Raw genomic sequence first — 27,328 nt, 5'->3', positions numbered from 1 at the left:
TATTGTAGCTAGAAAGTCTATTATTTATGGAAATATATATATATATATATGGTAGTTGTACCATTAAAGTTTTGATTAGATTATTTAGTTATAAATATTTAAAGTATTATTGAATTTTTGATAGTGTGATTTTGAGGTTTAAACTTAAATGAGGATTTTTAGAGTTTATAATATAATAATTTTATATTTGGAAATTGTTGAAAATCCTTTTTATTAAGGTAAATAATTTGGAGGTGGTAAATAGATAATTTGGGGTTGTTAGAAATTTAAATGATATAGAGAAGTTTAATTAATTAATTAATTAGTTTATATTAATATGTGGTTATATTAATTGTGTAGATTAATTATTGGTTGAGCATAGGATTGACCTTCTGGTAATCCTAAGTATTGCTTTGGCGAGAGGTAACCACTTTCCACTTGTTATATGTGCTAATATGTTGTTTGTGAGTATTTTGCTATTTTTAGAATAATATTTGATATTTGGAACTTGAGTAGATATGTTATATCTTTTGAGCTATGAAAATTGTCTTGTGGGATTTTTAGAATGGTGATTGAGAAGTTTGGAAAAGATATATGATTTATATCTTATGGATTATATTGAGAAAAGATTGAGACATTTTTATTATATTATGAATGATTGGTTGTTATTTGGATTTTGGATTGAGTCGTATCCTACCACGTGGTAAGGCCACCATTGGTGCACATTGGTTGGCTTCTTCTTTCGTCCCCCATAGTGAGGGATAGGCCTTTGTGGCTTCTTATTCGTCCCCCAAAGTGAGGGATAGGCCCATATGTTTGATTGATCCCCCAAAGTGAGGGATAGACTTATGTGGCTTGTGTGTTGGCCCCCATAGTGAGGGTTTGGATGATTGAAATTATATTTCTATGGATATATCTATAGTTCTCGAGAATTAATAACTGTCCCACTTGACACCTCACGAGCACGTGTTAGTATGTATGATGAGTTGGAAAGTTGGTTACTGAGGCGTTTGTCTCACCCCGTGGTTTAACATTTTCAGGTGATAGTTCAGGTGGTGGCCCATCAGGGAAGGCTCCGGAGGCATAGTGTGCTATTATAGCTTGTATAGCCTCCCTGCTTTTGTCCTATGTGTTGACTTGTTATATATTGCCACATAGGGCTCATCTACTATCATGATGTAAAATAATACTTTTAATTACTACTATCTGGTATGACAGGGCGTGAGTAGGCCCGAGGCATTTTAGACTCTGCGTGTAACGCTCCTTTGAAAGTGTTGACTTTTGACTAATGAGCTCTATAGTTTATATTAAACTGATTTATCAGTCCGTATGGTTGAATGATATTTCTGGACTTTAGAAATCCAAGGCCTAAGGTAACGATCGATGTTACTCTTATTATAAGTTTATTTCTTTTAACCATGATAGCGATTTTAAAATTTTAAGGTTTCTTCTTTTCTATCATGGTTAATCTTTCGAATAAATTGAAAATTTTGATCTAAATGGGTTTTAAAGGAACGGTTGTCACACTAGGAAAGACGGGGGAATCCTAAATGAGAGAAATGAAAGTATTAAATTAAATAAAAAAAAACGTTGGTAAAACTCAACATCAATTTAAGTGAAATTGATTACAAACTTGGGGTGTGCATTGTTGTTGAACTGTCCCAATTTGCATGCTAGAGACCATAGATTTCATCTTATCACGAAGCTTAGCCATAAGCTCTTTTCGAAGTGACTGGCATAACCGGGCCTCAATCTTGACCTCTAGCTCAGATTGGAGCTCATCATGAACTTGGTCTCGAAGTTTAGCTATCATCTCATCAGTTTAGCTATAGATAGATATGTTTTGCAAAATTCCATAGCCTCTTCCGCTACATACCTTTCAACAATTGATGCTTCAGGCCGATAAGGATTTTTAGAATAATCTTTTAAGACTTTCATGTACCTCTTAAATGGATACATCCATCTTAGAAAAATAGGACCGCAAAGCCTTATCTCCCTCACTAAATGAATGATCAAATGCACCATGATATCAAAAAATACTAGGGGAAAGTGCATTTCTAGTTGAGACAAGATAACATAACCCTCATTTTCCAATTCGTCCAATTTCTCTATGTCAATGACTTTGCTACCAATAGCATTGAAGAAGATACATAATCTAGTTATAGTGCCCCTCACATCATCTCTCATTGTGCCTTGAATAGCTACGGGTAATAGTTGTTGCATCAGTACATGATAATCATGAGACTTCATTCCCACTAACTTCAAATTGTGCATTGAGACAAGCCTTTTCACATTAGAAGAATACCCCTGGGGCACCTTGATGTCATGCAAACACTGACACAAGCTTGTTTTTTCGACTTTAGACAATGTGTGGGCCGCAGGTTCCATATAAGCCCGCTTACCACCCTTTCTCAATTGTGGATGTAATCGCTCTCGTATGCCCATTTCAGCCAGATCAAGTCTTGCATTAATTCCATCTTTAGTTTTTCCAGGTATGTACAAAAGAGTATCGATAAGACTATCACACACATTTTTTTCCACATGCATCACATCAATACTGTGTCTTACATCAAGACTGTGCCAATATGGAAGATCAAAGAAAATAGACCTCTTCTTCCATATGTTTTTCTCACTTGCAGCTTTTTGAGTCTTACCGAAAATGACATTGATTCTTTCAACTCGCTGGTAAACTTCCTCTCCAGTTAATGCCTTCGGAGCCATGCCATGCTCTGGTGAGCTATTAAAAACCTTTTTCAATCTCCAATATGGGTGGAATCGATCAAGAAACCTCATGTGACCGAGGTAAACTATCTTCCTTCCGTGCTTAAGTTGGTGGAAGTATGTGTTTGCTTCACATATAGGACATGCTTTATGCCGCTTCACATTGTATCCTGATAGATTTCCATATGCAGGAAAGTCATTTATCGTTGTAAAGATCATGGCACGCAACTTAAAGGACTCCTGCTTGTATGCATCAAACACATCCACACCTTCTTCCCACAACATCTTCAAATCTTCAATTAAAGGTGCCAAGTAGATATCGATATTGTTTCCTGGTTGTTTCGGTCCTGAAATCATCATAGCAAGCATCATGTACTTGCGCTTCATACATAACCAGGGAGGTAGGTTGTAAATCACCAACAGTACTGGCCATGCACTATGTGTGCTATTAAGAGTACCGTAAGGGTTGATTCCATCTGTACAAAGCCCAAGGCGAAGATTTCTTGGTTTAAGACCAAATTCCGGAAACATTTCATCTATTTTCTACCATTGAGGAGAATCAGTAGGGTGCCGAAGATATCTTCCATCTGATATTCTCTCATCAAAATGCCATCTTAACTTCTTCGTTTCTGTTGCATTAGCAAATAAGCGCTTAAATCGTGGTATTATCGGAAGATACCATAACACCTTTAAAGGTTGCCCTTTACTTGTCTCATCACCATCATAGTTACCAGCACAGTCCATGTTCTTTTTCACCTTGTATCGTGAAGTTTTACATTTTGGGCACTCACGTAGACCAGCATACTCTTTTTTATATAATACACAGTCATTAGGACAAGCGTGTATCTTTTCATAGCCCATACCCATCCGAGACAAGATTTTCTTTGCCTCATACACACGATTTGGAAGAACGTTATCAATTGGAAGCATATCACTAATCAATTGAAGCAACTCTGTGAAACTTTTGTCAGTCCACCCATTATTTGCTTTTAAACTGAACAATTTCAATACAGCTAACGATCTTGTATACTTAGAACACCCAGGGTACAAAGGCATCTCTGCATCACTCTTCAAGTTATCATTTGCATGTGATCGCACAAAGAACTCTACCCCTACATCACGAATCATATCGCTCATTCTATCATTTACATCATCCATAACTTCCTCTTCTTCGAGTATTGAACTTGTTCCTACTTCACCATGCCATATCCATCTTGTATATCGAAGATTTATACCGTCACAAAGCAGGTGATCCCTAATATCATCAACACTTAGTCGCTCTCATTTAAACACTTGACACGGGGGCAAAAATACATTCCATTATTGCTAGGAGCATTCTGTTTAGAAAATTCAATAAATCGTTCTACTCCGTTCTCATATTCATCACTTGTTCTCAAAGCATTCATCCAACTATGATCCATTACGTTACTACCTAAGGAATTATAAACAATTTAATTCCATTCAGCACAGTCCCAATAAACATTAACCAAATTCAAAACTAATGATATCAATTGAATCTGATTCATTCCAATTACAACATAAATCATGCCAATTCCTAAAATTTAAAAAGACATAAAAATTACTTTTACAAGTTGTGGAGATTTTACATATTATATAACAAAAATCCAAACATTATGAGAACAAAGCTTTTCATTGACAACTAATTAATGCATAACAATCTTTTAATCTTCAAATCCATTATCCAATTAATAAACATCCAATTTTTAAAGCTTCCTCTTGAATGTAATCAACATCTAATTCAAAACATATAGGAAAATTTTCTTTTAGACATTTTGACAAACACTTTATATATTAATTTTCAAACAAGTTAGTTAATAATGATTTCAAACTTCAAATCCATTACCCAATCAATGTAAACAAATTTTAACTTATCTAAATGCAATTTTTTCATTAATAATTTAATGTATACCCAATCCTTAATCTAAATTCAATACATATAGGAAACTATCTAAATGCAATCCCTCTTAGGCATTTTGACAAACACCTTGTATGCATTATTTTTCTAACAAGTATTAACAAGGCTTGAAATCTTTAAATTTTCTACCCAATCAATATATACAAATTTAAAACTATCTAAACACAATTCTTCAATAAAAATTTAAACAGCAACCTCAGAAACCAATTCAAAACTCCTCAAGCTACTCAAACCCACGTACAACATACTAAACCCACAATGTAACGGTTGAATGAACTTACCTTCATTGTTCTGGCGTGCCGTCGAATCAAAGACTATCACGGCCTGCAGAGAGGACGAGGACGGTGAACTGCTGTGCGTGTGAACTTCACGGCTTCAGCCTTGGTAATCAACGGCAAGCTGCTACAACACGGCTACTGCAGAACGCGCGATGCAATGGAGGGAGGGCTACGGCCTTGAAGAGCTGAAATCAGAAGGAGAGACCGAAAAATCTTTGAGTAGCTCACGGCTACTGCACGTAGAAGACGAAAATGAGAGGGAGAGACCGAAAAATCAAAGTTGCGGGCGAGATAGCTGCGAGCTGGAGGTTCTTCGCGGTATAGATCTGATATGAACTGATGCTAGCTATGGGCAAATTTTTTTAAAAAATCAAGCCACTTCACGTCTGTTTACTTGAAAACAGACGTGCAGTAATGTCTTTTTCTGCTAAACAAATGTGAAGTAACGTCTGTTTCTGCTAAACAGACGTGAAGTAACGTCTGTTATGAAGAAACAGACATTAGTTCACGTCTGGTTGATGTAAACAGACGTGAATTAACGTCTGTTTTGTTTAAAACAGACATAAAGTCTCTTCTGTTTTTTAAAACAGACATAAATGAGGGAGGTAAATAACACATTTTGTTGTAGTGTGATCTTGTTGCCTCTGAGCTATACTCCCTCAAATGTCTCTTTGATGAGCCATTGGTATTCATTAAAAGTGGAGGCTTTGAAGGAAAAGGGAGAGAGAAAGAGTAGCTATTCAGCATAACTACAACTGAAGCCATGGTTGGCCTGTCAACGACATTTTCTTGAACACATAATAACCCAATGTGGATGCATCTCATTATTTCATTCCTTAAAACATTGTTTAATATAGGATCTACTAAATTGAAAGTCGTCCCTTCCCTCCAATTTTTCCATGCCTGTAAGAAGTTCATCATCAATGATAAACATTAATCCCAGGTTACTTTTACAACTACATGTGAACTAGTCATATATGTACAACAACCACAATAATAAAACTTTATCTTACTAGATGGAGTCGGCTACATCGATTGTACAATGGTATTGAGTTCTATTAACAATCAAATATTTGGTTAGGTTGTTAATTAAAAGATCTTGCTTAATAGCTTTATTGAGTATTCCTTTTAACTTTCCTCTACCCCACAATCTTAATTATGTGTGTGTATTGAAAGATGACAAATACATGTATGCATGAATGAAAAGAGGCAAGTAGGGGCTTACATAGCTTAATATCTCTTTATCAAAGACACTGTTGTTCTTTTTGCCACTTAAAATCTCTAGAACCAATATGCCAAAGCTAAAAACATATGATTTGATCAAAAATTGTCCATGTATTGTATATTCTGGTGCAATATATCCACTAAACATCAAGATGAATAAGCTTAGTTAGATGTGTTAGTCATGACTAAGTATTATGATGATCAATCGATAATAAGGAGCAATATACGCACTAAGTTCCAACAATTCTACTAGTATTGCTTTGAGTTTAGTCCACAACAAATAATCTTGCGATGCCAAAATCTAATATTTTGGGATTTAATTCTTTATCTAAAAGAATATTACTTGCTTTGAGATCTTGATGAATAATACATAAACTTGAATCTCTATAAAGATAAAGAAAGCCATGAGCAATGCCTCTTATGATTTTGTAGCATATTATCCAATTCAAATGAACACGTTGATTTGAATCTGCAATATGTTCGTACCTATTTAAGGCTATGATCCATTGAAACTACGTCTACAATTAGCATTTTGATTTTCATCCAATATAAATGAAAGAATAGAGACACCATGCATCCAAATTAAGACAAAAACATCCCATTGACTTACCAAACAATAAGTAATCAATACTTCTATTGGGAAGAAACTCATATACCAATAGCCTTTCTTTCTTTTCTAAGGAGAAGCCCAATAATCTCACTAAATTGTGATGTTCGAGTTTAGCCGCCAAAAGAACTTCATTTTTAAATTCTGAATCTCCTTGGCCAGAATCCATGGACAACCTTTTAACAGCAATATCTTGCCCATTTGGAAGCTTGCCCTGCATTATTTATTAGAGTTGGGGCACGCAATTATTTAATCAATACCAGACTACACACACACATATCACACGCACACACAAATGACAGTGTTGTCTGATATTTTATCTCAACATAACAATAACTTAATGTTATTTACCTTATATACTGATCCAAACCCTCCTTGTCCAAGCTTATTTGCAATAGAGAAGTTATCTGTGGCGAGTTTTATGGTGTTGAAATTGAATTGCAGTGACTCAATTGGTTTAATTTCATCATGCTCTGCTTCAGGTTGATCAGCTGAGAAAAAAAATCAAACAAAAGATGTACTTGAGCTTTTTTTTAGTTCAGAGAACATGGTTTAGTATGAAAACATTATTTTGACTGACTTTCAATTGGCTTCTTCGATCTCCGAACCGTAAAATGCAAATCAAAATAAGAATTGAAACAAAAGCTCCAATAGACACAGCCACGATTATGACTATTCTTGATGTACTGTCGCCATTCCCTACAAATTAAAGATCGGAAACCGATTAACATATTTATTGACAAGATACAGGGAGAAAATTGCAAAAATAAAATTCATATTTAATACTCCTTCTTGTTCTTTTTATGAGTAACTGAATTATGTAGATAAAAACAGTTGATTAATATTAATTAAAAGTAATACGTGTATAATTAATAAAGTGAGAGTAACTAATAATTAATGGGGAAAAATAAAAAAGTAATACTAAAAATCTTAAACAAGATATTATTGACTCTTATAAATATGTCATTTCCAAATAAATTTCTTTTACACATATATAGAGAGAGGGTCGGAGAGTAAATGCTTTCTTTGCTTCTTTGCCTAAAAAAAGAAAAAAAGAAATTGTTTTATTAAATTAGAAAGAGGAGTTAATACCTTTTGGGAAGCCACAGCTTTTGATGAATCAGCCGTTCCTGCCATGACATAAAAAGAAAAAAAAATAGAAATTATTTGTGGCTTAACAATTTACTCATAACTGGTGTGAATTTGAGAAATAAATCACATTTATTGATTATTCATATTAATTTACGAACAATTGATTCTTAATTAAGTATAGTATTCTTATACAGCGTTTACATTAATCAATATGGGACGAGATATTATTTGACATTTGGGCACACTTAGATACAAATTTAACATAAATAATAATTGCTCGATGGCAAGAGCTTAGATATGAGATATACATGAGTGCTATTTAGCATGTGATCGTTGGGTGAAAACTTATATAAATAAATGTCCTTTCGCTCTAAATTAAGTTGAGGTTGCACATATGTGCGCGCGCGCACACAATTAATAGGAAAATTAACTACACTATTTATAACTTATAAAATGATCGGTTTATTATTTCTGAGGTATACAAACTAACCTCGCCGATCTACAATTCAGGACCTTAAAATGCGTGCCTAATTACTTATTTTAAAGTCCCTAGGCAGTTGACTTGGGTTAAATTTTATGGTAAAATTACTTAAATATCCTTAATTTAAAATTTTAAAAAAATTAAATGACAACAAGTTCAATAAGTAATAATTTTAATTGATCAAATAACAACTACAACTAAGATACTAATTTACACAAATTTCATGGAGGGCAATTAAGTCATCTCATGAAAAAATTAGTTCCAAAATACTCCTCTGGTCCTATTTATAAGGTAGAGAGAGTATTTTTTTTATCCTATTTATAAGTCATTTCATTAAATTTTCAATTTAAATGTATTATTTTGTCTTTCATTTATTATAGTATAGGTAGTTATCTCTTTTGAAAAAGACATATATTAAATATGGGTAAAATTGAAATTTTATTATATTTTAATGGAGAGTTAATGTATTTTAAGGTTTTCTTTGGTATGTGTGAAATATACTAGAAGTGTCTTATAAATAAGATCAGAAGAGTAGTCCATAAGAGCTTCATAGAAATTAAGCTATTTTGAGTAGTTATAATCATCTTGGATTTCTCATATCTATGAGTGGTCCTTATATATGTGTGTGTGTGTGTCTTGATATATACATATTAGCATTAATAAATGAACATAGGTCGGCTTGAAGACAAGCCAGCGTTACTATGATGCTTAAATAGTCCCACGAAAGTTGTCGGCATTATTGTATTGACTTGGACAAATCTCCAACATCAATGTGATAAACATAATTTGTCATTTATATATAAAAAAAGTAGACATTGGAAATATTAAAATCTCAGACATAGACTCAGAAGGAGAGAAGCCAGCTAGCTGATTAAAACATTTATATTATTGGTTACGCATTCAAATAACTTTGATATATACTAACATTTTTTTTTTCTATATTTAAATCTTCTCTTTATCTCATCCTCAAATAATAATCAAATAAATAAATACCAACCAACCTCACGTCATGCCGGGTTATCTAGTGATTTTAAGGATATCTCAATTATACAAGTATATAACTATAATTATACTACAAAAAGATCAAAATTAATAAGTATTCTTACACTTTGTTTTTTTATAATTCATGTGTAGCTCGTTCTTGTGTATGATCCGTTCTATAGTTCATGAAAAATAATGTCCTGTTGATAGAAGAGTGTTATAGTTCTCTATGTTTCATTTGGGAGCGGAGGGACAGTGTCCCAAGAGCAGCTCAATGAACTGGCTTTAGGGTTGGAACTAAGTGCTGAAAAGTTCTTATGGGTTGTGAGAGCCCCAAATAAATTTGCTAGTGCTGCTTACTTTGGTTCCAAAAATAGCAGTAATCCTTTAGATTATTTACCAGAAGGGTTCTTGCAGAGAACCAGAGACCAAGGTTTGGTTATTCCTTCATGGGCACCTCAGATTCAAATCCTTAGTCACAATTCCATCGGTGGATTCTTGAGTCACTGTGGTTGGAATTCCATCCTTCAGAGTTTGCAGAAAGGGGTGCCATTAATAGCATTTCCATTGTTTGCAGAGCAAAGAATGAATGCTTGTTTGTTAACTGATCTGAAGGCGGCACTGAGGCCAAAGGTTAATGAAGATGGCATAGTGAAATGGGAAGAAATTGGAGAATCAATAAAGAATTTGATGGAAGGCGAAGAAGGTAAGGAGATTTATAAAAGATTAAGGGATTTAAAAGATATTGTTGCTAATGCGCTAAAAGAAGATGGCTCTTCTGCAAAAGCACTACGTCAGGTAGCTTTGATATGGAAAAATTTGGATGGGAATCAGAAATGATAAGATTTGTTGGGGAGAATGGTCCCTGCTCCTCCGCCCTACTGCCCTCCCTGCTTCCTCCTCATTTTCATTTTCTTTCCCAATGCTTTTTTCTTGTTTCTTTTCATTACTATATTCTATATTCAATCAGTAACATTTTGATATCCTATGGGCAAAAAATGGAGCTGTTTTCAATTTTTATGAGTTTTCAAAAATTTACATAAAAATCTATGCTGTTTACATTTGTTTATTTGAAAATTTTTTGAAACATTATAAAAAATTGAAAACAGCTCCATTTTTTGCTCATAAGATATCAAAATGTTACTCATTGAATTTAGAATCTAGTAATCAAAAGAAACAAGGAAAAAAAACATTTTGAAAGGGAGGAAAAACGAGGCGGAAGCAGGGAGGACAGTAGGAATTGAGCAGCAAGCGGACACCCCTCTCCCGATTTGTTGGGTTTTATTAGTTTGCTTATTGTTTACTGCGTCCTAGTATTTCTTATTACAACACCGTTAGATGTGCTTTTAGGCCGATAATGGAGAGAGATTTTTAGTGCTTATATTGCTTTTTCGTTCTCCTTTTAAATTTGATATTTAGTATTTAATATTACTTGGTTGCTCTGTCCAAAAAGAAAATATTACTTGGTTGCATTTAATGGTTGGTGCAATAATGTAATGCTTTACTATAAGTTTCAAATAACTAGATTTGAATAAAAAAAAAGTTAAAATTAGTTTAAGTAATAAATAAATTTTTTTATCAGAAAACTAAAAGAATACGTTAGAAATGCACTTTTATTTTCAAATATGTATTTATAATAAATATGAAAAAAGATAAAAGAAAATGAATATATTTGACAGTTTAATAGAAATGTCCAATTTTAAATATAGTTATTTCATTATTTTAATTATAATCGTCAACTAATTTCTTAATATTTTTTTTTTAATATAACGAAGAAGTATTTAGGCAAATTTAAAATGCCTTTCAATTAAGTGATGAATATATTAGAAGGATATTCTAGTTTTTCTTTTTCTTTTTTTAAATTAATGGAGTAGACACTAACAAACTAAGACTACAAGCGAGATCGAACCTACAACCTCCTACTTATAAAGAAATATCAATGCTACTAGATAACAAGGAGGATATTCTAGTTTTTAAGATGTTCAGGAGTCATTGCACAAAGAAGAGGTATTTGTGGATTGTGTAATTCAGAAGGAAAAATTAATACTCCCTCTAGTACTATTTATAAGTTTCAAATTTGAGAAAGAATATGTTTCAGTTTATAAGCTTCAATTTGTTATTTGTATTAACATTTAATTCATTTTTCTAATTTTTTAAAATTATTTAATATCTCTTCCTGTCATAATATCTCTTATCACATTTTCCCACACATCTCATCTACCATTTTTCTTATTTATTATAAGGATACATTTAAAAATAAAAGTATCGGTTTAACTCTTAACTAATTTTAATTAATTGTTTGTTATTTACAAATTAATTATTTGAAACTTATATGGATTAAAAAAATAAGTGATTGAGATTTAATATTTTATAAAATGAAGATGGCATAGTGAAATGGGAAGAAATTGGAGAATCAATAAAGAATTTGATGGAAGGCGAAGAAGGTATAGATTTATAAAAGATTAAGGGATTTAAAAAAGATTTGTTGCTAATGCGCTAAAAGAAGATGGCTCTTCTGCAAAAGCACTACGTCAGTAGCTTTGATATGGAAAAATTTGGATGGGAATCAGAAATGATAAGATTTGTTGGGGAGAATGGTCCCTGCTCCTCCGCCCTACTGCCCTCCCTGCTTCCTCCTCATTTTCATTTTCTTTTCCAATGCTTTTTTCTTGTTTCTTTTCATTACTATATTCTATATTCAATCAGTAACATTTTGATATCCTATGGGCAAAAAATGAGCTGTTTTCAATTTTTTATGAGTTTTCAAAAATTTACATAAAAATCTATGCTGTTTACATTTGTTTTTTTGAAAATTTTTTGAAACATTATAAAAATTGAAAACAGCTCCATTTTTTGCTCATAAGATATCAAAATGTTACTCATTGAATTTAGAATCTAGTAATCAAAAGAACAAGGAAAAAAAACATTTTGAAAGGGAGGAAAAACGAGGCGGAAGCAGGGAGGACAGTAGGAATTGAGCAGCAAGCGGACACCCCTCTCCCGATTTGTTGGGTTTTATTAGTTTGCTTATTGTTTACTGCGTCCTAGTATTTCTTATTACAACACCGTTAGATGTGCTTTTAGGCCGATTCCAAACCGAAGAAAATGTTGTGAAGAATAAATAATGGAGAGAGATTTTTAGTGCTTATATTGCTTTTTTCGTTCTCCTTTTAAATTTGATATTTAGTATTTAATATTACTTGGTTGCTCTGTCCAAAAAGAAAATATTACTTGGTTGCATTTAATGGTTGGTGCAATAATGTAATGCTTTACTATAAGTTTCAAATAACTAGATTTGAATAAAAAAAAAGTTAAAATTAGTTAAAGTAATAAATAAATTTTTTTATCAGAAAACTAAAAGAATACGTTAGAAATGCACTTTTATTTTCAAATATGTATTTATAATAAATATGAAAAAAGATAAAAGAAAATGAATATATTTGACAGTTTAATAGAAATGTCCAATTTAAATATAGTTATTTCATTATTTTAATTATAATCGTCAACTAATTTCTTAATATTTTTTTTTAATATAACGAAGAAGTATTTAGGCAAATTTAAAATGCCTTTCAATTAAGTGATGAATATATTAGAAGGATATTCTAGTTTTTCTTTTTCTTTTTTTAAATTAATGGAGTAGACACTAACAAACTAAGACTACAAGCGAGATCGAACCTACAACCTCCTACTTATAAAGAAATATCGATGCCACTAGATAACAAGGAGGATATTCTAGTTTTTTAAGATGTTCAGGAGTCATTGCACAAAGAAGAGGTATTTGTGGATTGTGTAATTCAGAAGGAAAAATTAATACTCCCTCTAGTACTATTTATAAGTTTCAAATTTGAGAAAGAATATGTTTCAGTTTATAAGCTTCAATTTGTTATTTGTATTAACATTTAATTCATTTTTCTAATTTTTTAAAATTATTTAATATCTCTTCCTGTCATAATATCTCTTATCACATTTTCCCACACATTCTCATCTACCATTTTTCTTATTTATTATAAGGATATATTTAAAAATAAAAGTATCGGTTTAACTCTTAACTAATTTTAATTAATTGTTTGTTATTTACAAATTAATTATTTGAAACTTATATGGATTAAAAAAATAAGTGATTGAGATTTAATATTTTATAAAACTATTATATAGTATTACGTGGAAAGGAGGGCATAGACATCCATTTTTCAAAATATTGGATTTGAACCATTTATTTTTTTAATTCCATTCTATCCCTTCCTTTCTACGTAATACTATATAATAATAGTTTTATAAATATTAAATCTCAATCACTCATTTATAAATTACCCATTAAATTAATCCACCCACCACATCCAAACGAACAACAGAGCAACCATAACTTACCATACGAACCAAATCCAAATATTACACACCACCTTATTGATTGGAGTTTCCATGGCGAAATCACCTCACGTCGCCTTCATTTCCAGTGCTGGGTTCACCCATCTTTTCCCAGTAATCGAATTCTCAAAGCATCTCCTTCAACTTCACCCAGATCTTCACATCACTTGCATCATTCCAATTCTCGAAACTCTTTCTTCCTTCTTCATCTCTGAATCTTACTTCAACTCTTCCTCCAAACATTCATTCGATCCTTCTTCCTCCAGTTCACAAGCACGACATGCCAGAAAATGTTCATCCTGGAGCTCAAGTTCAGCTCACAGTCACTCTCTCTTTACCATATATTCGTCAAGAATTGAAGTCCTTAATCTCCAGATCTTCCCTTGTTGCTTTGGTTACCGATTGTTTCGCAGATGAAGCTCTAGATTTTGCTGCAGAGTTCAACGTTTTATCTTACATTATGTATTCTGCCTTATGCGCTATGTTCTCTGTCTACTTCTGTAACTCCATGAAGCTTGAAGATTCAGAATTCAGAGACGTACCAGAATCCGTAGAAGTTCCACCACGTTGTATACCAGTTCGGGCCGAGAGATCGTAGATTCACTTTATGATGGCCTCGTTCGCAAGCAATTCTTTGAACGTGCCAAGAAGCTAAGATTAATCGACGGTGTTCTATTCAACAGTTTCTTAGAGTTAGAAACTGAGACAATTGGAACCTTGCAAGAAGAAACCAAAGGAAAGAAGCCTCAGATTTATCCGGTTGGACCCATTATACAAAGTCGATCCAATAATCAGACAAATGTGTCGAACTTGGCTTGCTTAACTGGCTGAAAAATCAACCACCAAAATCTGTTCTTTATGTTTCATTTGGGAGTGGAGGAACATTATCCAAGATCAACTCAATGAACTAGCCTTTGGGTTAGAACTAAGGTAGAATTCTTGTGGGTTGTGAGACCTCCAAGTAATGATGTTAGTGCAGCTTATCTTTCTCTTGCTTCAAGTGAGAACCCTTTAGATTTCGTACCAAATGGGTTCCTAGAGAGAACCAAAGATCAAGGTCTTGTTGTTCCTTGGGCACCTCAGATTCCAATCATTAGTCACAATTCTGTTGGTGGATTCTTAAGTCACTGTGGTTGGAACTCCACAATGGAGAGTATCGTTCATGGCGTTCCAATAATAGCTTGGCCTCTGTTTGCAGAACAGAAGATGAACGCAGCCTTTTTAACAGATTACTTGAAAGTGGCTTTATGGCCAGAACCTAGCCAGAGAGGAATGGTGGAAAGAGATGAGATAGCTAAGGTTATAATAAGATTCATGGAAGATGAAGAAGAGAGGTCCGTAAAAGAATGGGAAACTTGAAGGATTCTGCTGCTAATGCACTGAAAGAAGATGGGTCCTCTGCACAGACCCTGTCTCGGTTTGCGATGGATTTGAGAGATAGGACATGAGGGAATTAGTGATGTTTGAATATTATATAATATGTGATTTCCATATTAAGATGAATCTTTGAGGTTTTGTTAGTTATTTTGTAAGTGTTGAAGATTAATGTATGTGTAATATTAGCTGGTTTGTAAAAGAGATGAACAGAGGAAAACAGAGAATGAATTTTTTTTTTTGGTGATAAGGATGAATTCATTTTTTATGAATCAAAAGTTGAGATTGTGACATACAACTAAAGAGATGAAGATAAAAGAACTATGGAGGATAATAACAATGTTTTAAAAGCCGAATCGGATTGAATCAGAAAGATCAGCGGGTTATGGGTTTTTGTGGTTCAACTGATTGGATCGTTAGTCGAACCAGTAATGTAATAATTAATTAAAAACTATATTATGTATATATAATAATATATGAATAAGAAATATAACATTAAATTCTAAATATCACAACAAATATGTCAAATTATCATTACAATAAGCAATAAATTAATATCTAAAAATTTTTTATAAACAAAAGAATAAAATTAGATACATAAAAATTTAATTAATAATTTATAACATTTAATTATAAATTATTCTGTAAGCTTTATTGAGAAAAAATTATAAAAAATTTAATATATATTTCTTAATTTGTTTAGAAAATAGCATAGACTTAATTATTAGGAGGCAGAAAATAATAAAATTATTTTATTAACATCAATGATATTCAATAATATTAAATTATTTTTACAGCTTTTGGTGCTTTGAGGCATTAAGCCTTTGATCGAAATTTTATTTCTGCTCCGTTTTAATTTTTAAAATCAAATCAAAGGGACCCACGTGGTGAGAGAAGAAGCTCACTCTTGTAAGTTGCAACATTATCGTTCGTGATTGAAGTCGTTGGCCATTCAACTTTCTGTGTTTCTTTTTGCCGGCGCCGATCTTTATGGTGCAGGTTTTTCATTTTACTGTTATCGGATCGTTTCAAAGATGGATTTCAGTTTGTGATTGAAATACGTCTGAGTTAGTTATTTGCTGAAATTTGACCTTTATTTTCTCTATTCTTTTTCTTAGATTTTTTTCTTTCTTCTTCTTCTACCCCTCTTTCTTCATCATCTTCTTCAACTTCTTTCATTGTTCAGATCGTCCGATTTTGCTATACTCGCTCCGGTTTCCGACTAAACTCTAGTTTCTGGCTCAAATATCGGTTCTGAACGATTCAAAATGGCCTAACAATATCAACGGTCTAATCATGTGAGTCAAACCGTTGAACACGTCAGTTGACAGCCGGACCGGTCAGACCATCCCGTCCGGTTCGATCCGGTCTAGTCCGGTTTTCACATCACTGGATAATAATAGCATATTCCTTTAGTCTCACTTTTCCCAGATGTGGATCCTTTCAAAAGTTGGAATTCCTCTCTCTCATTTCAGAATCAATAAAAAATAAATGGTTCAAATCCAATACTTTGAAAATGGATGTCTACCCCCCCTCCTTTCTACGTAACACTATATAATAATAGTTTTATAAAATATTAAATCTGAATCACTCGTTTTTTTAAAATCCAATACAGAGATGTGGTTTTGAGAGGAACAGGAGGAAATCCAAATCCATTTTTCTTACTTACTCCTTTCTACGTAACCTACTAAAAATCACACTCCTTCATCCTGTCTTAAATGAAGAGCTGCTTTTTTTTCTTTTTGAATGTGGAATTGTATTAAAAGATGAAGATATTTACTGGGGATTACAACGAGTAAAAGGAAAAAGCAAAGCCAGAGAGAAACATCAAAAGCTAGCAGCGGTAGTTTCTGTGAGGTCTTGCTTATATTTCCACGCGAAGTTCCAGTAGGTCTGTTCATCCTCCCATTGGGTTCCATGATCAGCTTATAAGCTGATCTTACTGTAAATTCACCCTTGCTCCCTGGCTTCCAAAATCGTCTATCTGCTACGTCTCTCTGGATTGTTGCTTTGATTCAAAAGTAATATATGTTAGGGGAAAAAAGGTACCAAGACCTTTGTTTTCTTCTTTTATCTCATAAAGTTGTATTTCATTTTTCCCTTGCTTGCTCTTACTATTTAACTCACATTTGTTAAGCTTCCACCCATTAGAGGCATGCCAGGCTCTCGATCATTTCACTCTGTTGCATTCATCATCATTCCCAATTTTTTGTCTCTTTCCAAGTCGCAATTACTTGAGTGTGTATGTATATGATATTGGAAATGCCTCTGTTAAGACGAGACTTGGATATATTTTTCTGCCTTAACTTTTCTTGGGTTAAATTGTTTTTCTTACATATCGAACCCCAGCTATCGCATGTAAAATTGGGGGGAAAGAAGTCAATTATAATCTGAAAGTTAAAAATGAACAAATGATAAGATATCCGTATAAATAAGTTTAGCATGAAAAGAAATCATTGATTACTAATATACCCCAAACTGAAACAGAAAGAAAAGAACTTTCACAAATGAAAATTGATAAACAAACACAAAAAAACTAATACGGAAAGAAAATTGACAAATTTCAATCCTCCTTACATTGCATTTAAATTAGTTTTCCATTTGAGTGCAACCTCAGACAGCGCTTTTGTAGAAGAACCGTCTTCTTTAATTGTATTAGCAGAAGCATCTTTTAAATTTTTCATTCTCTTGCGAATCTTCTTACCTTCTTCACCTTCCATCAAAATCTTTACCAGTTTAGCAATCTCTTCCCTTTTCACCATGCCATGTTCATTAACTTTAGGCCTCAATGCAACTTTTAGACCATCAGTTAACAAAACAGCATTCATTCTTTGTTCTGCAAAAAGTGGCCACGCTATTATCGGCACTCCCTTCTGTACACTCTCAAGTGTGGAGTTCCAACCACAATGACTCAAAAACCCACCAATGGAACTATGGCTAAGGATTGAAATCTGAGGTGCCCAAGAAGGAATAACAAAACCTTGCTCTCGGGTTCTCTCCAGGAAACCTTTTGGTAAGAAATCTAAAGGATTCTCATCTGTAGAACCAAGGTAAGCAGAACTCACTGAGTTACTTGGTGCTCTAAGAACCCATAAGAATTTCTGCCCACTCTTTTCCAAGCCAAAAGCTAGCTCATTGATTTGTTCTTGAGATAAGGTCCCACCACTTCCAAAAGAAACGTATAAAATAGAGCTAGGTGGTTGATTCTCCAACCACTTCAGACACTCTGACCCATTTTCTTCACCATTAGACCCGGTTTGAGTGATGGGTCCGATCGTATACACAGACGGATAACCACTTTGTTTCTGTGTCAAGGTTCTTACAGCACTTTCTTCCATCTCTGTGAAGGTGTTAACCAATAATCCATCAACAGATAACAATCTCTTGGTTCGTTGAAGAAACGATGTGTAAGATTCACTGGACCGATTTTGAACCGGGTCAGGGAGATCTCTTCCATAGAGTGGGACACACAACCTGGGACCTGGATAGGTTGTGGTATGTCTCTGAACTCACCAGAAATCTCTTTGTGGAGAGTTGGGAGATAGAAGCAGAAGGAAAGAGTTGAAGCAGCTGAAGGGAAGTAAATGAAAGACAAAGTATTGAGTTCCTTTGCGAAGCTTAATACCTCAACTGCAAAAGGGTCTGCAACTATGGCGGCCAAATGAGATTTGGAATTCAACGACTTCAATTCGTGGTGTAAAGATGGCAAAGATTTGGAAATCGCGAGTTGAATTTGGACTGATATGTTGGCATCTTTAGGCAGGTCTTGTTTGGAAATAGGAGGAAGAAAGATGGATTGGATGTTTGAAGGAAGATTCTGAAGGTAGGCTATGGAGGAAGGAGGAGGAGATTCTAGTGAGGGGATGATGAAAGTGACATGAAAATCTGGGTGAAGATAAACAAGTCGCTTGGAGAACTCAAGAACAGGAATCAGATGGCTAAATCCAGGACTGGGAACAACGGCTACGTGTGTTGTTTTCTCCATGGAAATTTCAAAACCAAACCTTCAGATCGATGAAGACTTGGTTCGACGTTTGTAAATTTGTTGATTTCTAGGTTTGAAGTTCGAGATTTTATGCGCTTATATAGAAGACCGGTTATGCTGTGATTACTTGTGTTCGGAAAGCTTGTCTTTTTAACCGAAGAAATTTCTCGACATGCCTAGGAAGTGGTGGGACCCCGCGGCAGGTTGATTTTTCTCTTCGATTCTGATACTCCAAATTGTGATTCAACGTGGAAGCAAGTGCTGATGTAAGTGATCACGTAGATTGGTACTACTATTTCTTTTCTTGGGCAGCAAGGGTATCAAGTATAAGAAATAAGATATAATTGGATACGTGAACTGCTTTGGTTACAAATGAAACATTGAACTGACCACCTTGATCTGGAAACATGATTTCCAAAGAAAAAGCGACTTTACTGATTGAACTTCAAAAAACACCCGGTTCCTCTTTAGAAAAAGATTGCATAAAAGATTGCAGTCAGTTTGATAATGATCGAGTGACATTGCTTCTTCGGCCCGAACCAAGAACCGCTAAACCTACGTTACAAGCAATAGTACCTAGAATTACTACTGGGAAAATAATGGTGACTCATTATTTCGATGAATAATTTCTCCAGACAGAAAAAGATTATGTAAACACTTATTCGAAATCTCACTTATCAGATTCTATTGTGGAAGACACACATTTTTTCCCCCCAACTTAACAATTCAACAAGGGTTTAAATTTATAATCTCCCTCAGGTGCTTAAAGTGTCCAAAAGTTTCAAGTTTTGACTTTTGCCGCAAATAATTATGGAGTTGGATGCCAAAAAAGAAAGGGGGAACCGATTGTAACAAATTTTTTTCCATCAAACTTTTGTTTTTTTTTTTTCTGGGAATTAAAGTACTCATCCAGTTCTTAATATAAGACCTAATCATTAAGTTAATTTTGACTTTAAATATAAAACATATTTCTCATATTTATCAATTTTTCTTAAATTACCCCTATGAATACTTCTTCTTCAACTAGGGAGGGAAGCTATTAAGAAAAATGATTATGGTGTTTTAGAAAAAACATGTCATATTTCTTATAATCAATTAACTTACCTAACTTTCTTAATCTAATTAAATTAGTTAAATATATTTTATATTGAGAAGCGGAGGAGTAACATTCATGCAAGACTTTTCTGAGTATTTGTAGGAATAATCTCCATCTTTTGAGAGACAAAGTTTTGCGTGGGCATTGAAATTTGGAACAATTTCGCTACACCCTTCTATTTGCCTTCAAAAATCAAAATGAATTAAATTTTGAGGGCTAAAAAATATTGATATTCTTGCATATTTTTAATTAAAAAAATCCAACTATCATCGGCTGTTGAAGCTCCAACCATCAGCGGACCCCAAGCACCAGTGCCAACAACCAGAGCTCCAGCATCCGAAACTCCAGAGGTGGCGATGATCGATTTTTTTCCCAAAAAAAAAAAAGGAGTATCAATATCTTTTCAGTCCATAAAATTTAATTTCATTTTGGTCCTTGGCATGCAGTGAAATTTTGCCAAAATTTATGAATGTTTGGAATTTATCTTGGCAACTTGCGTTTTGTTTAACATCAATGCTACGTGTAGGCATCTGATGCATTGGTATTTTAATTTAGACATTTCGTACAACCCCACGGAGTATTTTTACATGAATGAATTTGGTACGTAATTATATAAGGAGGATCTCGTAGCCAGTACTAAAGCATATTAGGAAATTAAAGTATTCAGTGTAAGAGAATTACTACTATTGATGGTGAATACCTTGGGTTAAAAAAAAGAAAAAGAGTTAGTGGCCTAAAAGTAATTCTGCTATGATCGGCCCAATTGTAATTAAAATATATAAAAATATTTATACATAACTCTGAGAAATGATATTTAAATAAACCGACATTCATTCACAAGTAAATAAAGCATTCGCATTTAAACTATACATAACCTAATAAAACAGAGTTATTAAAGTATAAATATTTTATTATAAATTTAAAATAATGTCGTTACTTAACAAGAAAAGAAAAAAGTTTAACGTAATCAAATCCATCCAAAACTTTTGACTAGAAAGCCAATGTACTACTATTCCCAATAAGCTAGTATGCTTGGGTTAAATTTTAATACATGATACTTTTTTTTTTGGAATTTTTTTTGGTGCAAAAATTTTAGGTAAGTCAGGGCTTAACGTAATCCTAGTTAAGGATAAAACGCTTAAATGGCTCCTCCTAAGTGATATCAATATTAGGTAGAGTGAACCCATAATAAACTCTCAAGTGTTAATTTAGACACTTCTATTTTTAAGATGTCTTTCCAAATACCGTGACGGGGAATCAAACGCTGTCCTTTTTGAGTGAGAGGGTGCGGTTCCTATCCCTTCCAAAGATTGGCACGGCCCTTGCGCAAGATTGCCACGCACAAATCGGGAAATGCTTGAGAAAGTTTAATTGAACTTGGACATCCTTATTTTATCTAGTATTTAATTAAATTTATAAATAATATATTTTAGTATTAAGTAAAAAAAAAGAAGAAGTTAGATATAGGCAAATTATTATTATTATTATTTTATAATGTTTTTGTATGTGATTGTGTGTATGTGTGGATGATATTCTAGAAAATTAAACCATAGTATAGAAGTCCCACATCGACTATCTTTGGAGTGAAGGAGTTTGAGGAGCCTATATATAGGAGCTAGTGAGTGGAGTTGGAGTAAGTAACAATTTTTTCGCACATATCTGAGGTAGTCTCAGAAAAGTGCTAGTTTTGATTTTATTAACCGTTGGATCGGACTGAAATTTGGTCGGTCCATTTGGGACATCCAAATCGTTAATTTCAACGGTCGGATCACCCTTTTGATCTCCGAGTTACAATATTAGGTACGTTTTAACTTATATCTTTTGATATTAGCAGATAGAGTCCTGAATAGTAAATTAGCATTTTAAAGTTTATTCACCGTTAGATTGAGCTATAATTTGGAGGATAGTATCATGATGGATAGGAAATTGAATTCAACGGTTAGATTATGGGTTAACTTCTGTAGTGAGAATAACTTGGGTCGTACTAAGTCTATTTGTCTAAGTCTTTCGAAGATGGAATATAAGTTATAAATTTATAGTTTGTCTATTTCCATTATGAATTTGATGATTCTAATAAATAATCTAATATTAAAGGATATTTAAGTAAGGAAATTTAGGAATCGAGTCTAAATCACATATATATATGTTCTTTATTCCAAACCTTAGAGAAATGTCTTTTAGGCTAGAGTTCTGAGTAAAATTAAAGCTTTTAGAGAAGGAGTTAGAGGCTAGAATTTTGTGAGTAGCCTACTCTAATACTATAGAGATAATATTTTAATTTTGTTTGTAGATATAAACTCTATTGTGGCATTTTCGAGGTTGGACTCTGGTTGTAGTTGATGATAGCTAGGAGACCAGGTAACTAAATTTCTATCTGTTGCATGCTCTAGTATGAAGTTGGTGAGCGGCTTTATAACTAATTCTATAAAAGTATATACGTTTTGTATGAACTGTCTTGTGGGATGCTATTTTAAAAAGGATTGACATAGTTTGTATTGCAAGAATTGGTGATCATGATTATGATGTGCTATTATGAAATTCTGTTGATTATGCATATAAATGTGTCATGTTGAACCCTGTGCATCTATTTTGGGTGGGGAAAGGAGATAATTGGAGTTATTGAGATTCATATACTTGCCACGTGGTATTAGCCTCCATACGGAGCTCTATGGTTGGCTGCTATTATTGTCCCACTAGTTCTTCGAGGGACTGCGACACCCCACTAGTTCTTCGAGGGGGGACCCATGGTCCACCGAGTGCTCTGTGGTCTTTGGCCGGTCCACATCATTCGTGTGGTGAGCTTGTAGAGTTGCCAGTCAAATGGAAAGAACTTAGCCCATGGGTCCAGTCGGCGGAAATAAGGAGGATATAAGGATGGTTTGGGTTCAGGAATTGCATATGACATGAGATATTCATTGATATTTATATCTTTTAAATAAATGACAAGTATGTTATTTCTTTTGAAATGTATCCATTGCATGAGACTGGTGGAAATATTTGTCTTGTATGATTATTGTGAGTTTAAATGTTAAATAAATGTTTATCAACTATTATTAACTCTGTGTATCCCACCTGACACCTCGCTAGCCCATGCTAGGGTGTGGGATAGGTAGGGATTTAGTTACTGAGACGTTGTCTCACTCCTGTTGCTTTACCATTTTCAGGAAACAATACGTTAGCGGGACCTTCGGGGAAGACTCCTGAGGCTCAATAACTGTAGCTGGCAGTGTAGAGCTTCTGGACCTTATTTTATGTAATCTTTTCGTATATTGCCACGCATCAGGACTGCATTTATTTGGAACTTATTTTACCTTCTTATATTTTTATGTCGTTTGACTAAAAACGTATTATACTTTCTATGTTTGGTTTATTTTGTTTGGACATTGGAATAGGGTGCTGGTAGTGGGCTTGAGACCCTTAGATTGCATGTGATTGAATTATTGTGGATCCACGATGTGATAATGGCAATTTTGGCAAGTTTAGTTGTTGCTAGTGTTGACTAAGATAGTCAAGTCTAAACTGCTATTATAATTTATCATTCAAAGGCATATTGTTTTATACCATGTTTGCCATGATTACAATTATAGGTTATTCTTTTTCTAACCATGATAGTCTTAATTAAGGTCGAATGTTTTCTATCATGGTTAGCCCTTTAATGATGTGATTGCTCTTAAATAACCATGATAGGGTATGTTTACTAGTTTTAATCTTTTCTATCATGGTTAGCTCTGGTTAGTAAGTGGTGATGTTACAATTATCATATTAACTTATATCTTTTTTAGTAATTTGTACATATAAAAAGTGCTTCTAATAATAACTATCCAAGCATTCTCACTTTATCAGAATTACTTTTTATAAAATCTATTATAAAAAATAAATTTTTTTCTAAAAACTATTTTCTAATTCAAACACCTTAGTGTTGGATAACAAGTTTTCTATATAAGCCCATCAAATCTTGAAAGACATCAAACCCAGAAATCAACAAATTTACAAACGTCAATCCAAGTCTTCATCGATCTTAAGGCTTTGTTTCCAAATTTCCATGGAGAAAACAACACGCATAGCCGTTGTTCCTAGTCCTGGCTTTAGCCATCTGATTCCTGTTCTTGAGTTCTCCAAGCGACTTGTTCATCTTAACCCAGATTTTCATGTCACTTTCATCATCCCCTCACTAGAATCTCCTCCTTCTGCCTCCATAGCCTGCCTTCAGAATCTTCCTTCAAACATCCAATCCATTTTTCTTCCTCCAATCAACAAACAAGACCTGCCCGAAGATGCTAATTTAGGAGTCCAAATTCAACTCATAGTGGCCAAGTCTTTGCCATCTTTACAACATGAATTGAAGTCCTTGAACTCCAAATATCGTTTGGCTGCTGTAGTTGCAGACCCTTTTGCAACTGAGGTACTAAGTTTCGCAAGGGACCTAAATATTTTGTCTTTCATTTACTTCTATTCAGCTGCTTCAACGCTTTCCTTCTGCCTCTATTTTTCGATCCTCCACGATGAGATTTCTGGTGAATTCAGAGACGTAGCAGAACCTATTCAGATACCAGGTTGTCTCCCACTCTATGGTGAAGATTTCCCAGACCCGGTTCAAACTCGATCCAGTGAAGCTTACACAATGTTTCTCCAACGAAGCAAGACTTTGTTATTTGTTGATGGGTTATTGGTTAACAGCTTCACGGAGATGGAAGAAACGACCATGAGAGCCTTGACACAGAAAGAAAGTGGTTATCCACCTGTGTATCTGATCGGACCTATCACTCAAACCGGGCCAACAGGTGAAGAAAACGGGTCAGAGTGTTTAAAGTAGTTGGAGAATCAACCACCAAGCTCTATTTTATATGTTTCTTTTGGAAGTGGTGGCACCCTATCCCAAGAACAAATCAATGAGCTGGCTTTTGGCTTGGAAAGGAGTGGCTAGAAATTCTTATGGGTTCTTAGAGCACCAAGTAACTCAGTGAATGCTGCTTACCTTGGTTCTACAGACGAGACTCCTTTAGATTTCTTACCAGAAGGTTTCTTGGAGAGAACCAAAGAGCAAGGCTTTGTTATCTGCTCATGGGCACCTCAAGTGTCAATCCTGAGTCATAGTTCCATTGGTGGCTTTTTGAGTCATTGTGGTTGGAACTCCACACTTGAGAGTGTCTAGAAGGGAGTGCCATTAATTAATAGCGTGGCCACTTTTTGCAGAGCAGAAAATGAATGTTGTTTTGTTAACTGATGGTCTTAAGATTGCATTGAGGCCTAAAGTTAATGAAAATGGCACAGTAGAAAGGGAGGAGATTGCTAAATTGATAAAGAGTTTGATGGAAGGTGAAGAAGGTAAGGAGGTTGGGAAGAGAATGAAGGATTTAAGGGATGCTTCTGCTAATGCACTCAAAGAAGATGGTTCTTCTATAAAGGCGCTCTCTGAAGTTGCACTCAAATGGAAAAATAATTTACACGGGATATGAAAGGGTTTTAATTTTGTAATTCTGTTTTTCCTGCTTTTAGTTCTTGTAATTGTTTGTCGGTTTTCATTTGTCAAACTAAATTGGCTTTCTTTGAAAGTGAATAAATATTTTGTGCGCTTCTGTTTCACTTTTGGGTGTATTTGTAATGAATGATATCTTCTCGTGATTAATTTATACATTCCGACAACATCTCATTTCTTCTTGTTTTTTTATTTTAAATTTTTAGATATCACTTATTTTCTTATTATTTTATGGGTTAATATGATTTTGGTACTTAAAATTTGAGCCTATTATGTTTTAGTCTGCCCAAATTTCAAACTCATTATAGTCTTCGTCTTTGAAATTTAGTCTGTCTTGAAACATTAGTCCTGTAGGTGTAATAGTATTAAAATCTAATAAAATATCGTTAATAACATTGAAGTGGTAAAGTGGACTCATCATATAATACCTAGCTATATCTTGTGTAAATAACAAAAGGAGAAAAAAACAATAGATCCTCAAAATGCAACTAATTAGCCCCTCATTTTTACTTCCACTATTACAGAATTATAAATACTTTGATCCCCAAAATTCAACAGTTATGAGGAAAACCGTCAAAAAAAAGTGAGGAGAAAATGCATGAAGCAGTACTTGATGGTTTTTCTTTTTTCAAAAACCATCAAGTATTTTCAAACAATAATTGACTGTTTTTGGAAAAACTGTCAAGTGTTCAGTTATAAATCCCTAATATAAACTACTTCCCTTTTCGAATCTAGTTACCTGTTTGCTTTCATGCTCTAAGAGAGTGATGGCTCCGTTCTAGTAGCTTAGTTACCACTATTTTTGCACTCTCCTCTTCTATTTTTAGCTCGTGGTTGCTTGTCTATCACCTTCCACCATCGACCACCTCATGTTTCTCTACTTCTCATCATCATCGAAGGTTTGTTTTGACTTCTTTACCACTCGTTGTGAACCAGGCACCTCTCTGCTCTACATGTTCGCATTTGTTTCTTCTTGTTCCAATAGTTATTTGGTTGTTCCCATTTCTTTCTTCATTTGCATGTTTCTTCTCCTCTATGCTTGCTATTCCACTGTTCACGAATCCATGATCGACATGCTTGATCTCTGTTTTTTTGGGGCTCATGGGGTCTATGGTAGAGCCACATTTGAGTATGTCACAAATGATGTACCGGAAAAAAAAATTCTGACTCATGATATGGCTAGCATGAATATCTGTAACTTTTATATAAAATATTTCTCAAACTATGATTAAATACTTAACTACTTAGAACATTTATTATATTGATATACTTGTTTAAGCTATTAAGTACCATTACAAGAATTTCATAGTCCCTAACGGCCTTGATGAAAAGTTCAGGTTCATTAGTCCCCACACGTTTACCGGCCACGGCCCTGATATGAAGCAAGATTTATTGAGGGATTTGGAGGATATCTTCATTTCAAGGGCAGTGAAGAATAACGACACTTTCTTTTTGGCACCTTATTGCCAAGGGTAAGTGTACTAAATTTTCTGAAATTTTTATATTTTATAATAGTTTCTAGTTGTTCTTATTTTCTTTATTGTACTTGGGAAATATTGGATGCTAATTGTGGTAAATCCCTTCAAGCCAAGAATTTGGTATTTCAATTCTCTTAATAGGGATTCGACCAATTGACTATTTATGCAATCAACATTTAATAGATATCTTGAATATGTTTTATCACATTGAATTTAATTTCTTCTTTCTATCTAATTTTTGAAAATTATTAAATT

General features: G+C 33.8%; 1 protein-coding gene, 1 long non-coding RNA gene and 1 pseudogene across 3 annotated transcripts in view; 1 reads left to right on the top strand and 2 right to left on the bottom strand.

Annotated features, from left to right (window-relative positions):
* The window catches only part of LOC114713019 (hydroquinone glucosyltransferase-like), a 40,256-nt gene extending 15,540 nt beyond the window's left edge, over positions 1-24,716 (bottom strand). For both annotated transcript variants that reach the window (XM_028897601.1, XM_028897600.1), the window contains exon 1: positions 24,178-24,716. In XM_028897601.1, coding sequence (XP_028753434.1) covers positions 24,178-24,269 — 92 coding nt within the window. In that variant the 5' untranslated portion in view covers positions 24,270-24,716. The remainder of the gene's footprint in view (positions 1-24,177) is intronic.
* LOC114713031 (hydroquinone glucosyltransferase-like) lies at positions 16,576-24,155 on the bottom strand (annotated as a pseudogene).
* Positions 18,014-25,762, top strand: LOC114713036 (uncharacterized). Its single transcript, XR_003737299.1, has 2 exons — positions 18,014-18,088; positions 25,073-25,762. It is a non-coding gene; the product is annotated as an uncharacterized LOC114713036 (long non-coding RNA).
* The last annotated feature ends 1,566 nt before the right edge of the window (positions 25,763-27,328 follow it).

The sequence above is a fragment of the Neltuma alba genome, unplaced genomic scaffold, assembly GCF_004799145.2.
Source record: "Neltuma alba isolate B1F8T4 unplaced genomic scaffold, ASM479914v2 tig00011409_pilon, whole genome shotgun sequence".
NCBI classification, from domain to species: domain Eukaryota; kingdom Viridiplantae; phylum Streptophyta; class Magnoliopsida; order Fabales; family Fabaceae; genus Neltuma; species Neltuma alba.
Note: the sequence above shows the minus strand (reverse complement) of the source record. Positions and strands in the feature narration are given on the sequence as shown.